This window comes from Nelumbo lutea, chromosome 3 (assembly GCF_056320005.1).
Source record: "Nelumbo lutea isolate HS-2025 chromosome 3, American lotus-T2T, whole genome shotgun sequence".
NCBI lineage: Eukaryota > Viridiplantae > Streptophyta > Magnoliopsida > Proteales > Nelumbonaceae > Nelumbo > Nelumbo lutea.
Genome location: NC_142686.1, coordinates 13,835,894 through 13,853,442, shown reverse-complemented (window position 1 = coordinate 13,853,442; position 17,549 = coordinate 13,835,894). Strand labels below are relative to the sequence as shown.

Sequence of the window (17,549 nt, the reverse complement as noted above, 5' to 3'; positions counted from 1 at the left end):
TGATTCCAAACGCATCTTTTACAATTCTCTTTGGCTCAACTTTCTACTTTTCTTATTTTCTGTCAAAGCCAAACACATCTTAAGACCTTCCACACCTGCGCTTCGGCTTCGCCTCCTTATCATGCGCTTTCCATCTAGAATTCCTCGTAGTCGTATAAGAGGTTTCCAAAATCAAATTCATTTGAAGGCCCATTAATAAAAAAAAAAAAAAAAAAAAAAAAAAAAACACGATAACAAAACAGATCATATTAATGACAAGAAAGATCAAATTGCACCCTTTTTTTTCCCTCATTTTGTTTATGTACATAAGCTACAGATAGAGAAGAGAGAAAGAGAACCCCCACGCTTCTTCGCTTCTAAACAGAGCCCTTACTTCCCGGGGAATCCGAGAAAATACTTGCACCAACGATTGGCAACTTCTAAGAGCAAATTATAAAGATTAAGAAAAAAAGATGTTGTATAATCAATTCTCCACAATTCTTGGGCCTCTATACATTGCTCCCACAACCAAAAGGTTCTCTGGGTTCTCTATCTCTTCAAGCCATGCGTATCCCTCCCTCTCCTCCTCAGGCACCAATCTTTCGTCACCTGAAAATCACATAATACCCCTGTTAAGCTATAGGAAAACGTTACGGAAATCCTCTGAGATTGCTCTACTTGTCTTATGGATGTGATGCATAAAGGTACTCAATCAATACACGATACGTCCTCAATTTTATTTAGGTTATTTATTAAATGAGATCAGTTCTGGGTTCAGTCATTCAGTTCTTCCCAAAATCCGTCTCTACCTTACCATTTTTATCCTTGAATCAAACAGAAAACCTCCCTAGATCCAAGATTTCTTTTTTCCTTCGTATTAAATAACATTGTTGGATCACAAACAGAGCAGCTCCAAAAATCAAGCAACAAGATACCTGAAAAGCTGGCGTACGGAAAGTCGTTGTAATATGTGCAAGGTCGGCCTTCAGAGTCGGAATACGGTGGACCCAGCACGTCTAGTACAGCACAGGATGTTAATGCTGTGAAACAGTGCATGTTTCCTCCATCAGCAGGATAGAGTATGGAGGTGTTGCATGGGGCAGTGAAGTCCGAATCAGTCTTGATCTTTGCCAACCGAATCCCATGGGACTGAACTGCAACCATTAACAAAGGCAAGGGGTCAGTAGAGGCTTTTCAAAGGATTAGGAGGAGAAGAAAGATACAAAGATCCAAGCAACCACCAAATTTGAGGGAGATGAAAGGTAAACGAGAAGGAAATTACAACCAACAGACTTGGAACCTGTGTTAAACGCTACCAGAACAAACACATAATTGCCTCTAACCTAACGAAAAAAACCAATAGGCACTGAAAGCAAAAAAAAAAAAAAAAGAACCAACCCTGCAAGTCAAAACATCCATCTCAAACAGAAACATATGATATTGGAGACAACTGGATAGACCAAAACCATTTGATGCATTATTATTTAGGCATCAGAGATAGTGGAAGGTCCACGAGACTATGTTGAACAGTAAAGTTAACCCAACCAAGTTTATCATTGACTAAAGACACAAACAGCTAGTCCAGATTTCCACATGCAACAGGAGTGCAGCACAAAGTAGTAACAATTGACCAGTGACCACCCTCTCCCCCCACTTTCAAAATAAATAACTGGGAACTTCTTTCATTTCAATTTGTTTCTTCCCCCAATACAATAATAAGTCTTCTGTCCAATTCAATGGCAGAGATTTTATCCGTGCTCCATGCACATCTTATTTCAAAGTGCCCCTTGCAGTCAATATCCTGCAATTGCTTCCAAACCAAAAGTACCTTTTGGGGCCAAGAAACCCTCATGGTAGGCCAAGTGGGCTGCAGGACGTACTAGCTACTTTAGACACATCCGTGCACATCTCAGCAGTATCTTTGTATACTAACATTTAATCAGGCAACACAACTGTAGTAATTGACTAATTGTCACAAGTGGGTAAAAATGTCTAAATAGTTCTCTCTTCATAACCAGTTTACTGCTTGAATGTATATCATCCTCATTTTTAAAGCAAGCCAGTTTCTTTTACCTTTACTCCTCTGTTCCTCATGAAGGCAAGAATAGTTGGGGTATCCTGCACCTATAGAATCACTACAAGATAATACATATCATAATTCAATCCCCGTGGTTCCCTCTAAATGTGAATTCTAAAAAAGAAAAACAAACCAAAAAAAATGGATAACAAGAACTTTTCACAACTTGGAGCTTTAAAAAAATTCCCCCATCCACAGCCACCAATATGAAAGTTTGCACTCATATCAGTCAACTATCAAAGGTAAGCATAGGATTTTCATTTAAGTTTCAAAATAAAGAGAAAAAGGCAGTTAAAAAACATAAGCAATAGAAAGATAGCAAACGGCCCATTAGCAGAGAGCATATGAAATTATGAACAGTCTCAAGGTAACCAATCAAAATTAAAAAAAAAAAAAATCCAAGGTGAACTTGAGAACTTACTGTGTGAGTTGAGATTCTGGTTTGTGGCATGGGGCAAGTCGGTTGCCCAGTCAAACGATTTGATGTGCATGGATCCAAAGAGTAGCTTGCTGAAAACAGTCATTCCCGGATGATTATGTAGTGGAATGATAGCAGACGGAGGCAAGCAGAATATCCCAATCTGCAAGCACCCAAGTAATAGACTTCAGAGAAGCAATTAACACTAATTAACTTCCAACGCAACTAGTAGTCAATCTTCAAGGCCCCAGAAAATCTGACATACCGAAAATCTACTGCATTCATAGAGGTGTAGGTATGTGATTGGAGGGATGCCTTCAGGCTCATTTGCCCTAAAGTATGGCATATCTGGACTCAGACCAACATCCGCCGGTTGCATGTGATCTACAAAAAGACATGAAAAGTTATTCACATAAGCATCAAGCTCTAATCAGAAAAGTATGTAAGCAAGATGGAAATTTCTAGAAGTCCACTTCTTCAAGATATGGAGAGCAGACAATTACTTAATATATGTATTACTTAGATGTAGGATTTAATTAATGAACTTATTTAGGCATACATGTTTAGCATAGAAAAGCGTGGAGACCAGCACATGATGGCCAATTAGCAGCCAAGAGAACGTTTTCACTTTTTAGATGCCTTGTTAAGAAAACGAAAGGAATCTCAAGAAGGATATTCGCAGAGATGAAGAAAATTATAATGAGAATACATTATATAGCATCTGTATAGCCTCTAAAGGGAGGTTCGCTTAAACCGGCCCAAAAGGAAACAAATCAAACACAACCCAATAAAAGAAAACCCATGTAACAAATAACAGCCAAGCAACAAAAGTTCCACAAAAAGTTATAACCATACAAAAGATGAACAGCTTACTGGTGCGTTGATTTAATAGGGCATTCGTAAGCTGAAAAAAAAAAAAAGAAAAAGAAAATTTTTGCTAGAAAAATATGAGAGAGAAAGAATATAAGCAGCAATGTAAAGTCTCGGGCTGACAAGCGTGAGAAGCGGGTTTCAGACTAAAAAGAAAATATCGAAGGTTAAGTCACACCCTTCCCAAAAATAAAAATAAAATAAACTGGATACTCGGGACCAAAGTAATGGCCGTAGAGAAGCAATCAGCATATCCCACCCAAAGAGCAAACGTGAGCTGACCTCTTGCGTTCCTCTGTTTCTTGAGTCTTGTTTCCTTTTACTGCCAATGAAGCTCATGACAGCATGAATGAAAATGATACTAGAAACCCAAGAACAAGGCAACCTAAGAAATGGGGTGGCCATATCAAAATCCTACCTTCGAGCATTAATCAGAGGAGAGGAACAAGAGAAAAGAGATTACCAAATCCAGCTAAGAGAAGGCGTGAATGTAAAATCAGTGATTCATAGTCAAGCAAATAAGAAAACCCAATTCTCAAGGCAGCATATCAACAGTTTCCATTCCGAGAAAGAATACATACAATGTCATTGGAACATCAATGGGTTTTCGTTAAGTTAATCAAGAAAACTTAAATATAATTGAATTCCTAATTCTAAGACATAACCGAACAGGAAGAGTAAAAAAGGAAAGCAGGCAATATTCGAATAGGAAGTCAGAAGGCCAGAACCAGTAAAAGTGTTCAACGACGGACCCGGAACGCAGAGAAAGGGAAGCACGTACCGAGAACCGACCGCAGTCGTTCGACATCCCTACGAGACGGAACAGTCCCAGCACCACCCCTGGCAAACACTTCCGTGCACGTCCAGAAGAGCTCCTGAACGACGTTTGGCATCGATTTCTTGCGCCTCCGGTTCTTCTTGGGTTTGCTGCTGTTGTTGTTCCGCTCCTCAGGCAATTCCCGAAATTCCTGCTCTTTACGATCTCTCAGGTTCGTTTCAATCCTCATTTAAATCAAAAGAACCCAGGGAGCCAGAAGGATAGCCACAATAACGCAGGAAATCCGAGATGGGTATCCGATGATACCCAATAAAATGCTGGATAACGTATCGACGAGCGAGGACAATCCAAAATTGTCCAAGAGAGACTCTAATAGTGGTTGTACAGAGAGAAAAGAGTAGAGATGGTGTGATATTTTTAGGTTAGTTTAATAATTTTGGTTACTGTTGGGGTGTTGGGGGGGAGAGAGAGGAAAGAGAGGGGGTGGGGCTGGATTTCCCTGTAGAAAGCAAAGGCGAATGGGGGTATAAAAGGAGACACGTTAGGGTTTTGATGGAATATTATTTATTTTGGGAATGAAAACCAGGGGCCATGATATAACTTTCCGGTGGGCTATTCAAACAGCGGATTTTTATCCCCCCCCTACAAAAAGGAGAGGTTGCATGTGGACCGGATCCACCTTCTATACGTAATACAAGCCAGAATTCCAAATAACAATTACTTAACCCACTATACCCGTGTATCATATCATATCTTATTATAAATGTACTTACCACTAGTTTATTAACAATTTCTTTTATTTTTTATTTTTCTTTTTTCAAAGAATAATTACCATACTGGTTGTTTGGTGAATGAATTTCTTTTTTGATATACATAGTACACATTACAGGAAAATCGGAGGTGGGGCAGAGCAGGGTACACATGAGATTTATTGACCATACCATGGAGAGTTTGTAGTTTTGCAATTTCATATCTGCTTTTTATTTAGATGGGTCAAGTGATCATATCTACGGGGTGATTTGTGGGTTTGATCTTCTTCCTCCCATTTGGATGGACCAAATGAAAAAACAGTTTGGACTTTGCACCATTCAGTCCTTTATTTATCTTTTTCATTAAAAAAAAAAATCATCATCATAATTACTTTTTTACCCCCACATCCATGCTAACGTGTCACGCACATGAGGCTCTAAAGTCAAACAGCCAAAGTTTGCTTTATCTACAGCTAAGGTCATCAAATATTGGCATCAACCAAAATATTTATAGAAACACATGATTAATGTTGTTTAGAACTTTTCTGATTATCAGATGAGGATCTAATTGTCATTTTCTTATTTAACTGTATCTATCGTTAAATTCAAGCGCCCATAGTTATGGCAGTGACAAAATGGATTGATAAAACAGGATTCATGTAAACAATCCATTATCCAATATTCTTGGGGCTAAGATTAGATGGTGGTGAGGAATGCTAGTAAATAAAGAGTTGTATGCAACCCTTGGTTCTGTCGGCATTAAAAAATTCTGTCGTCGTGTTATATTAAGTATGCATTTATGTCTGTTAAACGGGTGAAAAGCAATATCTTATGAAAACCCTCAGGTTGATCTCCTTCAACTAAATAAAAAAATAATAATAATCAATCGCGCATCATATTACCACCCCAGTATAACTGAAATATTTTTAGATTCAAAGCTTTCCCCTTGTGCGTTGAATGAAGAACCTCTTTAGGCTAAAGAATTGATTATCACAGATCACAAAGGATTCCACTGTTTAGGTTATTTTGTCTTCATGAGTTGAAAATGACTTGCACAATTGCTTCCTTTTAACATTTCAAAATGGCTCGCAAGTTACCATTGCTTTATCCAAGTTTTCATCAAAAAAGAATATCTAAATGCGCTTATCACTTCTTAAAGATTATATATGTGACGTACAAAATGAACCCATGTCCTTTTAGTTTTAAATACCATCTAAAACCCACAATGCTGCCTCCTAAAATGGAGAAAACCTGAAGTTGAAACCCACCTTCAACATTATCTATATTATATAAAGTGGATAATTGCTTTGAGTTGGGTGAATGTCATAAAAACTAATACCATATCATGTATGGTTAATTAACCCTTAGTTGCATACATGTATAGTACATACTCTTACACTAGCATATATAAAGCCATTGATTAGGGCTTCCAACTGTGGGTATACAGGTTCAGATTACTCACTTTATGTGGATAAAAATGCTAAAGGTTAGAATTATACTTAACAGGGGCGGAACCAAGAAATTTTTATAAGGGTGTCAACCTAAATGAAGTATGGATGAACCCATAGGGAAGAGGGGAGAGGGGGCAACCATTGAGGTAGAGAGTGGGGGGAGGGAAAAATTTACATAGGAAGTGGAGATTTTCTGAACTATAGGGCAGGCCGTGGCTCCCCTGGTTCCGCCCCTGATACCTAGTCTGCCCCTCTCTTGACTTCCAAATAGCTCAGACCAACATGGGTTATAGCTTTTTTATGCAATGGACAAACATAGTGAAATCATTTCAAACTAAATGGTTTCAAATGCCCCATATGCAGGGGCGGAGCCAGAAATTTTTTTTTAACAGGGGCAAAACCTATGTGGATTGGGAAGGGGAGCAGAATAAATATGGATGGCCATTGGGGGCCAACCATTGGAACCGGGAGTGGGGAAGGGAAAAAATATACATGGAATGATGAAATAGTGGAGATTTCTGGACCATAGGGGGCGTGGCTCCCCTGGCTCTGTCCCTACCCATCTGTTGTTCATTTTAAAGTGAATTAATTCTAACTTAGTTCTTAAATTCAAATCGGCATTCTCGCAGTAAAACAGTTCATATCAGATTGTTTATTCTAAAGCCCATTTATGTTTATATTTTAGAGACAATTAAATTGTAGTAATTAAAGTTTTCAAAAAAAATGTTAAAAATATTACTAATGCCATAAACTAACAGTAACTAGGTTTAAGAAAAAAAAAAAGTTATACAAAGGGTAACATGAAATCACATGATACAGAAAAATCTTATACCAATCAACTTATACCATAAAAATGATAACCTATCAGATGATAATCATCAAATTTCAGTATTGCGGTGGTAGGGGAGAGAGGGTTTTATTGATCAGAGCTCTTCCAGTATTATGTTTTTCTTACATCATAGATTTACCCAGCTATAATAGCAGTGATACAGTTAATAACTGTTATTTTTTAATGAAAATATTTATAGGGTTCACTATGATGTTGGAATACGAGAAAAACTTATGACCAATATAATCAACGGATAGGATATCATAAAAGTAATAATCAATCAAATGGGTTTCATCAAAATTCCTTGAGGGGTTTGCTTGGTCAGAACCATTCGGATATCATGTATTTCCAGAATCATAAATCTTTCCATGTATGTTTATAAACATGGTGTAAATTGAGGATTTCATGCAATGATGCTAGGAATTGTGCCAAAACAAGCTAAACATGATTGTTAAGTTAATTTCAACCCGATAGTAAAGGATCATCTCACATGGTGACATCTTTTTATTGATTTGAAGTACTCATTCTGAACACGTATCATTGTCCAATACATGGAATCTTAGCCATGGACATTGAAATGCTAGGGTTTGACACGTGGCCTACTTCTAATAAGAGTTGTAGCAATTGTCATGGAAACCATGAATAATTAACTCGAAGCATAAGTAATGACTAATGAATGAATATTGAAAACGAATACTGTTCCGGAAACCCATATATAGCATAGCAGGAATACATTGGCCATCAATACATAATTAAGAGAGCTAAGGACACTTTAGGTTGGTAGGTAAATATATTAATGGAGGGTGTTTTGGTAAAATAGAGATCCCAGATATTTGTGTTATTTATTATTTGTACAATCGCACGAGAAATGTCACTCTGCTCGCAATTCCTTTGACTTTGAAAATTCAAGTTAGCCAATTGGACACAGCACTTCAAGGTGGTGATGGCACAAAGTTTGTGACAACGACCAAGAGTCACCGGCGGCACCGGTTTGGGGAATTCATGGGCCCACCCTTGAATGTTTCATATTTAATAAACATCTATTTTTGTCTTTACAAAAAACTACTATCGATACCTTTCAAAGCCATCCCATACTTTTAATAAAATTGAATATGTTATCAAATGCCAGCCTGCTTAGTCGGTAAAACTTTAAAACTAGCTGGGCCCCGGATCTATCTTCACCAACCAACCTAGCACCAACTAAATAGAGAGAGAGAGAGAGAGAGTAGGTGGATCTCAAACATAGCTCTTATTATAAAAGCATTCGGATTTCCTACTCATTTTTTTTACCCATTCTCTACCCGTCGTGAATTAGAACATTACATCTCTATTATGAATTGAGAGATGTGTGATTCCAATTCATTATGGGTAGAGAATGGATAGGAAAAGTGAGTAAAAAATCTCAAATGGAAAGTTCATTAATTATCATCGTAAATGTAACTTCATCCATTTTCCTATATTTTCAGGATATATAGATAATTATATTATCATTTTTTATATTTATATATAATCTAAACATAGGTGTATCGATAAAAAGTATCTATGCTATATAAAGCAAATACTTGCTTTGATCAATGTTTAAAATATTGATACATATCAGCCCGTATTAGCTTATACAAATTGTATTGGGTCAGTCACCGACTCAGAGGGTAGCCGGGCCTTAAACCAACTCCTCTGAACCGATTTCAAAAGAAATAAATAAAACAAAAAAAATATACTGACATGGGCCAATACACCAGTACGTATCAGCCCGTATTGATATTTAAAACCTTGGCTTTGATTACTATGTTAAATTATAAGATTTAAATCAAAGCATTATTTGTTTTTCCTTTAATCTTATACAGTGCTCTTAGTCTAATGAAATTCATATATAATTAATATTTATACATGGGCATAGCATGAGTTTTATATGCAAAAAGTATGGACTAATTCAATCCCCTCCAATGCAGGAGGTTTTCTTTTTCATGCATCTACAAGAGGGGAGAGGTAGCACATCCCCATCCCCATAACCCCCGTCCAATCCTTGTGATTTGATCCCACTTTCCATAACAAGAACAGCGGCTCAATTTTATTTCCATTAAGAACTGTATTTAACACGTGGTAAGTGATAACTGAATAGAGCAGGACCCACTTTCTTTTGATATGGAAGGAAGAGAGGGTGATGGCTGACCTTCCCAGAGCCTGGAGTTAAGGCATCGGGATTCTATGTAAGCAAAAACTTTTGACATGAACATATCACTAAAGCATGGGAATTCCATCGTATATTGGTAACATCTTCCCATGAATTAAATATAAATATAAGGGTATTTTTTTCCAAATTAATGGATGCTATATTGGGAATATCTCTTATTGACAAGTGGATCTGTTAATGGGCCGAGTTCCTGGTTTGACTTTTATCAAAAATTCAATGGGATTCGGTCCAAAATCCAAATCCGATATAATATAAGTCAGGTTCGTAGCCCGACCTATGAACGACATAATATAAGGTTTGAAGTCCGGCACGTGAACAGGTCCTTTGACAAGTACGAGGGATGTTGTAAATTATAATGATGCTGAGATGAGCTTGAGGGGTGGGCTGTGGGGGGTTCTTCTTCTCGAAGAATGGGTCCCATCCAGATGAGACGTGGCCGATGATAATTCTTCCTTTGTTGCTTGGATTCCAATTTTGTGTCCGAGTGCGTACGCTTCTTTTGGCTATGGCGTATTTTTTAATTGTTTGCTAACTCATTCATTATTGATGAATGAAGATTTGGTCCGACCTTACAGTTATGCGACATATGGCAGAAACAATAATTCGGTAAAAGGGCCAAGCCTAAGACGTGAACAAGGGGACACCAGCGGATCGAACTCCCTACGGGGGCCCGAATTCACCCTTGGCCCATAACCAGAGTAATCCGAACTGGCCAATCTTGTAATAGCTCGGGATATACCTCGCCGAACTGGCCGACCTTGTAATAGCTCAGGATATACCTCGCCGAACTGGCCAACCTTGTAACAGCTCGGGATATACCTCGCCGAAGTGGCCGACCTTGTAACAGCTCAGGATATACCTCGCCGAACTGGCCAACCTTGTAACAGCTCGGGATATACCTCGCCGAACTGGCCAACTTTGTAACAGCTCGGGATATACCTCGCCGAACTGGCTTGCCCTATAGATACCTCCGAACTCAAGACTTCTCACCACTCTGCATCACCTTCTGGGCACCAAAACCAAACAAGTCGTACCATGCCTAACACTGAGGAAGTCCGTGCCCGAGGGTGCCGCACCTGACTCACTTGGGATCTGACGCTTGGCGGCCGCACTCTAAACGGCCACCTGCCAGGGCCACTGACACCGCCATCTCCAGTTAGAGAGACGGTTAGGCAGTGAAGGTTCTGTCCCAACAGAAAAGACGACGGCCGAATTGACAAGCGCAAGGGTAATCATACCCGACCTAACAATGGCCTCGGAGCGACTGCGCGAAGTGATTATAAGAGCCCCCTACCCCCAACAAAGAAGGTATGCAAACTTTGCGCTATCTGGTGTTATCTTGCTTTTGAAGGATTCTAACTTGAGCTTCGAAGCCGCTACACCGGGTTCCCCCCCCCCCGGAGTTTCATCATCTCCTCCGTTTCAAGTTCCCTGCTACCCAGTTCAGAAGCAAGGTCGTTAACAGCTAAGACCGGCTAGATCGCACTTCATCAATTGGCATCATCTGGGGAAAACGCTTCAAAAGGCCTCCCTCCAAACTTCCATACCCCCTTTTCTTCAAAAAACCCAACACTCATGGCCTCCTCCAGCAACGCCGGACGTGGCCCGGAGACAAACACCATCGGGGAACAACTTCAAGTCCCCGTGGTGTGCATTGGACAGTTCACCATCCCCCTTTCGGTGGATGGGATCCCCAGCTTGAAGGCGCCACTGACCTTCCTACCACAAGAATCCCCTTTCCTCCCCCTATTGAGACAACCTTTACTGAACCGACTGTCATCCCCGTGGAAGCCAGCCAAAACCGGTTGGATGACCTGATGCAGTGCATGCGGGCAATGCAAGCCCAAATGCAACAGTTCCAGCAGCACCAGCTTTACCAGCACCAAGTACTACACAACATCTCCCAGTATCACTATAAACAGCAGTTCCCCCAACTGCCACTGAACCAACCACTACTTCCACCTCGCCACCCCGCTCCGAGGCTGGTCAAGGCCTCCCCGCAGGATGGACGCCCCCACCAGGGAAAGGCCTCCCGGCCCCAGAATCCCCCTAACAACCAGGCCTCGTCCCCAGGCCGAAGAGAGAAAAATATCATCCCCGCCTCGCAACTCGCAGGCGGGTCGGGAAACTCGCCCGTGAGGTCGGCACCCCGGCGCTCCAAGCTCGAGTTCCCGCTCATGGAAAACCGATTCGGCGCCCTGGCAGCAGACTACCAGCATTCTGGGCCCACTCAACAACGAAGGCGTCGACGAAGTCGTCGAACCGCCACCCGTGTCTTGTCAGAGCTCAAAGGCAAAGAGACGAGCTCGGACGAGGTAGGAGCTGCCCCAATACTCTCGATTCCTTCCCCCCTCGCATCAGAACTCCTGGCGGTCCCCTTACCCAGAAATTTCAAGCTCCCACCTCTGGACAAGTACGACAGTTCCATCGACCCCAACGACCACGTTGATGCCTTTCAGTCCCAAATGCACCTCGCCAGGGCCAGCGAATCATGCATGTGCGTGGCCTTTACCACCACCCTCAGGGGGGTAGCCCGCACTTGGTATAGGAACCTGGCCCCCGGGTCAATAAAGTGCTAGGCCCAGTTCGTGTAGGTCTTCACCGCACACTTTGTCACCAACCAACGGTGCCCCAGAATAGAGGAAAGCATCTCCAGAGTAGTCCAAAGGGAAGGAGAATCCATCCGGGGCTACATCAAGCGATTCAGCGAAGCATGCTTGCAGATACCGCGGTTGGACCCTGCAATAGAGCTCGCGGCGGCCAAAAGAGGGGTAACGCACAAAGAATTCAAATGGCATATGGTGGCTAACCAGCCCGCAACCGTGGTCGAATTCCTCAAGCTCGCGGACAAGTTCATGAGGATAGAGGAAGAAATCAACCAACGAACCGAAGGCGGGAACAAGAAAAGAAAGAGGGAAGGCGAGCTCTCCAACCCGGTCGACAAAAAAAACCCGGCCCGAGAGCCGAATTCGAACCAGTTGTTCCGAGCTCCCCTAGCAGTTCGAACGGACTACACGCCGTTAAACACAAGGCGGACCGAGATCCTAATAACGATCAAAGACGCCCCGTACGTGAAGTGGCCACCTCGCCTAAAGGGAAATCCGAATGAGAGAAATAAGAATTTGTATTGTAGTTTCCATAGAGACCATGGTCATAGTACCGAGCAGTGTAATAACCTCCGGAACGAGATAGAGGGGCTCATCCGTCGCGGATACTTGAGAAACTTTGTACAGCACAACAATAATAACAATAAGGCAGGTCGGCAAGGGGAGCACGAAAAGGATGCCCCCGAGTCTAGCAGCAGACCTGCCGAACTGTTGCAGCGACAGCCTCCAGAAGAGAGGCCAGTTCGGGGAAACATCCATGTAATTGTGGGAGATTCGGTGGAAGCGGGGTGTACCTCGGCAGCGGCCCAAACTTCTGTTCGCAAAGCGGCCCTCGAAGAACGGAACCACCCAAAGAGACCAAAGACCGAAGAACCAATCTTCTGCACGGAGGACGACGCGTGAGGGGTCCACTACCCCCATGATGACGCGCTTGTCATTAAACTAAGGATCAGCGACTTCGAGGTCAGACGCGTACTCGTAGATTCGAGCAGCTCAGCGGACATCCTCTTTAAATCAGCATTTGACCAGCTACAGTTACAGAGGAGCGAGTTGAAGCCCGCGAACACTCCCCTAGTGGGTTTCAGTGGAGAGGAAGTCAAGCCCTCGGAAAAATAACAGTACCTGTGGAAGTCGGCACATGGCCTTGTGCGGTCAGACTCAACCATGATTTCCTGGTGGTCGCGACCCCCTCCCCATACAATGCCATAATAGGGCGGTCGATCACGCATATCCTATGGGCGGTGGTCTCCACCTACTATTTGGCCATGAAGTTCCCTACGGACTTTGATGTGGGGGTAGCGCGGGGCAACCAGCTCGAGTCCCGCAAGTGTTATGTTGCCGCCCTGAAGGGAAAACCAAGGCGGTCGATGACCTCGAACTGGACCGGCCTGCGGAGCAAGGTGAGGAACGAGCTTCACCCACGGAGGAAATGGTCGCAATCCCGACTTTGACTATGGACCCAGCTCGCACACTTCAGATCAGAGCTTCCATCGATGAACCCCTACAAACCGAACTGGTGAGTTTTTTACTTCAAAAAGTAGATATTTTCGCCTGGTCCGCGGCTGACATGCCCGGCATTAGCCCCGGCCTGTTAACTCACAAACTTAATACTGACCCTATAGTCAGACCCGTTAGACAGAAGAAACGCAACTTAGCCCCATAACGTTGGAGGGCGATCGACGAGGAGGTCGAGAAGCTCCTCGCAGCAAACTTTATAAGGGAAGTCCATTACCCGAGCTGGGTGGCCAACCCGGTGTTGGTAAAAAAGGCAAACGGCAAGGGGCGCATGTGCGTCGGCTACAACGACCTGAATCAAGCTTGCCCGAAAGATTGCTTCCCCCTCCCCAGAATTGACCGCCAAGTGGACGCGACCTTGAGAAATGAGTTGCTAAGCTTCCTGGACGCCTACTCGGGCTACAACCAAATCCGGATGGACCCATCCGATGAGGAAAAAACCAGCTTCATAACCGAGTTCGGCCTATATTGCTACAAGGTCATGCCCTTCGGATTAAAAAATGCTGGGGCGACTTTCCAAAGACTTTCCTATAGGCTGTTTCGGCCCCTGATTGGCACGAAGATAGAATGCTATATAGACGACATGGTCGTCAAGACTCAGTTTTCACAAGAATTAATACAAGACTTAGATTTTGTCTTCCAAATCCTGCGTTAGTTTAGCATGAAATTGAACCCCAACAAATGTGTCTTCGGCGTCACCTTGGGCAAATTCCTATGGTACATTGTCAATCGGCACGGTATTGAGGCCAACCCGGACAAGATAAAAGCCATTCTAGATATGAGACCACCTCAGAAAGTAAAAGAAGTTCAGAGGCTAAACGGCCACATAGCCGCTCTAAGCCGCTTCATTTCCAAATCGGTAGACCGCTGCCTACCTTTCTTCAAAGCAATCAAAGGCAAAGGGTTTGAGTGGACCCAGGACGGCCAGCTCGCGTTTGACGAGCTAAAAGGTTACCTCGCTAGTGTGCCAACCTTAGCCCGGCCCGAGGAGGGCGAGGTCTTAGAACTGTACCTCTTGGCAAGCAACGAGGTGGTCAGTTCAGTACTAATAAAAGAAACAGACCGGGTCCAGTGACCCATCTATTATGTTAGTAAAATTTTGCAGGGAGCAGAGACAAGGTACCCACAGATAGAAAAGCTAGCATACGCACTAGTGACAACAGCTCGGAAACTCCGCCCATACTTCTAGGCTCACACCGTCATCATCCTGACTGATAAACCTCTAAGACAAGTTTTACTCAAACCCGAGGTTTCCGGTCGACTGATGAAATGGGCCATCGAACTCAGTGAGTACGACCTCCAGTACAAACCAAGAACTGCTATTAAGGCCCAAGCTTTGGCAGATTTTATCGCTGAGTGCACTTTCAGCCACGAAGCCCCACAGGTCGAGCCCGAGGTCCCCAGTTTGGGGGAACCCGGAGCTCCCGAGCCAATAGAGTCTGAACCCCGTGAAGTAGCAGCCAGTGTGGCATCTCTCCTGGTCAGGCAAAATGCGAACTGGGATGAGGAGCCCTGGATCCTTCACGTAGATGGTTCCTCGAACCGGCAAGGCAGCGGAGCTGGAATAGTCTTATACGGCCCGGGCGGCACAAAATTAGAATACGCACTACGCTTTGAGTTCGCGGCATCCAACAATGAGGCAGAGTATGAAGCACTGATAGCTGGGCTGGACCTAGCGCGAAAGGTAAAGGCAAAACACTTGGTCATCTGCAGCGATTCCCAGCTCGTGGTCAACCAAGTTACGGGCGAATATGAAGCACGCGAGCTCTCCATGATCGCATATTTGGCGAAAGTAAATGAAGCCCTGCTCAACTTCCAGTCACACTTCAGCAGGCAAATCCTGAGGTCAGAGAATACTGAGGCCGACGATCTGTCCCGGTTAGCCAGCACAAGTCATAACAACATGAGAACTGTTTACATAGAGGACTTACCTTGGCCTAGTATTCTCAGGGGGACAGAGGAGGTTGCTCCCGTCTTGGAAGCAAAGCTGAGCTGGATCGACCCACTCGGGAGCTTCTTGATAGACGGAACCCTCCCTGTAGAACGCAATGCGGCCAAGAGGGTGTAGCGCCAGGCAGCCAAATACGTCATAATAGACGAACGGTTATACCAATGGTCGTACACGCTCCCCTACTTGCGTTGCCTGCAACCTGCCGAAGCCAGGTTCGTACACCGCAACACTCGTGAAGGCCTGTGCGGCGGACACTTGGGGTGCAGAGCACTTTCCCAAGAAGCACTTCAACAATGATAATACTGGCCAACGATGAAGGCAGAAGCTGTCGAGCTCGTCAGAAAATGCGACAAGTGTTATAGCACACCAATATCCACCATCAACCTTCCTCCGACCTCAAACACCTCGCTAGACCGTGGCCCTTTGCACAATGGGGCATCGACCTCCTGGGGCCATTCCCACCAGCAACAGGTGGAAGAAAATTCCAAGTTGTTGCAGTAGATTACTTTACGAAGTGGATAGAAGTCGAACCTCTGGCAACTGTTAGTCCCGAAACATACAGAACTTCTTTTGGAAGAACATAGTATGTCGCTTCGGGTTACCTCGGGTACTAATTTCCGACAACGGTAAAAAGTTCGAGGATATCAAGTTCCAAGAGTGGTGCCAGAACATGGGGATTCAGCAAAACTTCACATCAGTCGCGCACCCGCAGGAAAATGGTCAGACGGAAGTAATGAACAGAACCATCCTGCGCGGACTGAAAGCACGTCTTGATCGAGCTAAGGGATTGTGGGCCGAAGAGCTACCAAGTGTCTTGTGGAAGTGGATAGAAACCGAACCTCTGGCAACTGTTACGGCCCGAAACATACAGAACTTCTTTTGGAAGAACATAGTATGTCGCTTCGGGTTACCTCGTGTACTAATCTCCGACAACGGCAAACAGTTCGAGGATATCAAGTTCCAAGAGTGGTGCCAGAACATGGGGATTCGACAAAACTTCACATCAGTTGCGCACCCGCAGGCAAACGGTCAGATGGAAGTAATGAACAAAGCCATCCTGCGCAGACTGAAAGCACGTCTGGACCGAGCTAAGGGATTGTGGGCCGAAGAGCTACCAAGTGTCTTATTGACTCACTGAACTACAGAAAAAAACCGCCATGGGAGAAACCCCCTTCAACCTCACCTACGGCACTGAAGTAGTGATCCCGACGGAAATCGAAGTACCAACATTGCGACTAGAAACATACAACGATCGGACGAACAGAGATGAGTTACGTACCAACCTTGACCTATTGGACGAGGTAAGGGACCTCGTGCACATCCGAACAGCGGCATATCAGCAGCAGGTAGCTCGCTACTACAATACCGGAGTAAAGCAATGAAACTTCCAAATCGGCGACCTGGTCCTTCGTATGATTATGGTGCCCGAACCCGGCGTGCGCAAACTTGGACCAAACTAGGAAGGGCCCTATAAAGTAAAAAGAGCGCTCGGGGGGGCATACGAACTCGAAACCTTGGAAGGCAAACAAGTACCTCGAGCGTGGAACATCGTGAACTTAAGGCGATACTACCTATAAACTGCCAAGCGAAATGGAATCAGGTCCTATGTGCCACGATGCAGAGCCAAGAGGAACATCGGCGTAAACAAGCAAAGAAGTCGAGCATATTATCAGCTCGGCAAAAAATCAGTTCGCTGCAAAAAGCCTTCGCGGCAAAACAGGTCACGGAAGTATAATAACCTGGATAAGAAAGTGGCATATTCAGTTCGACAAAGAATCAGTTCAAGGAAAAGGAACGCTTGGGCAAAAATATTATCTATTCTGTTGCAAGAAACAAGAGTACATTGGCCAACAGAAGGCACTTCAACAACACCCGAAGGCCCTGCCTCTCCTTCAGAGTCCGACTCGCCATCGGCAGCATTGGCCATCTCCTGAGTTATACGCAAAGTGGATATGGCACCAACGTTGAGGTCGGGGTACGTATTCCGGATCATCCACCTGCTCAGTTTGAACCCCCTCCTGTAAGAATCCACCATCAGATCGTCAAAACGCGGAGAGGCAATGTAGTCTTCAACGGCCTTCTTCTTGGCGTCTTCAATGCCTTGGGAAAAAATATGTGTTCTCTCCCTGATGTCC

At 43.9% G+C, this 17,549-nt stretch overlaps 1 protein-coding gene across 1 annotated transcript; it reads right to left on the bottom strand.

The window, feature by feature from the left end:
- Window positions 1–248: 248 nt before the first annotated feature.
- Window positions 249–4,681, bottom strand: LOC148863071 (plant cysteine oxidase 2-like). The gene is made up of 5 exons (XM_088975962.1): window positions 4,126–4,681; window positions 2,740–2,858; window positions 2,478–2,637; window positions 915–1,133; window positions 249–588 (listed from the first exon to the last, which is right to left on the bottom strand). The coding sequence occupies exons 1-5, from the start codon at window positions 4,349–4,351 to the stop codon at window positions 464–466; spliced, it is 849 nt and encodes a 282-aa protein (XP_088832088.1). The 5' UTR covers window positions 4,352–4,681; the 3' UTR covers window positions 249–463.
- Window positions 4,682–17,549: the final 12,868 nt, after the last annotated feature.

Coding starts and splice junctions, on each gene's coding strand:
- LOC148863071 (XM_088975962.1), bottom strand. CDS start 4,351: ATGAGGATTGAAACGAACCTGAGAGATCGTAAAGAGCAGGAATTTCGG. Junction 2,638..2,739: donor ATGAATGCAGTAGATTTTCG/GTATGTCAGATT, acceptor GGGTGCTTGCAG/ATTGGGATATTCTGCTTGCC. Junction 589..914: donor TCCGTACGCCAGCTTTTCAG/GTATCTTGTTGC, acceptor TGTGATTTTCAG/GTGACGAAAGATTGGTGCCT.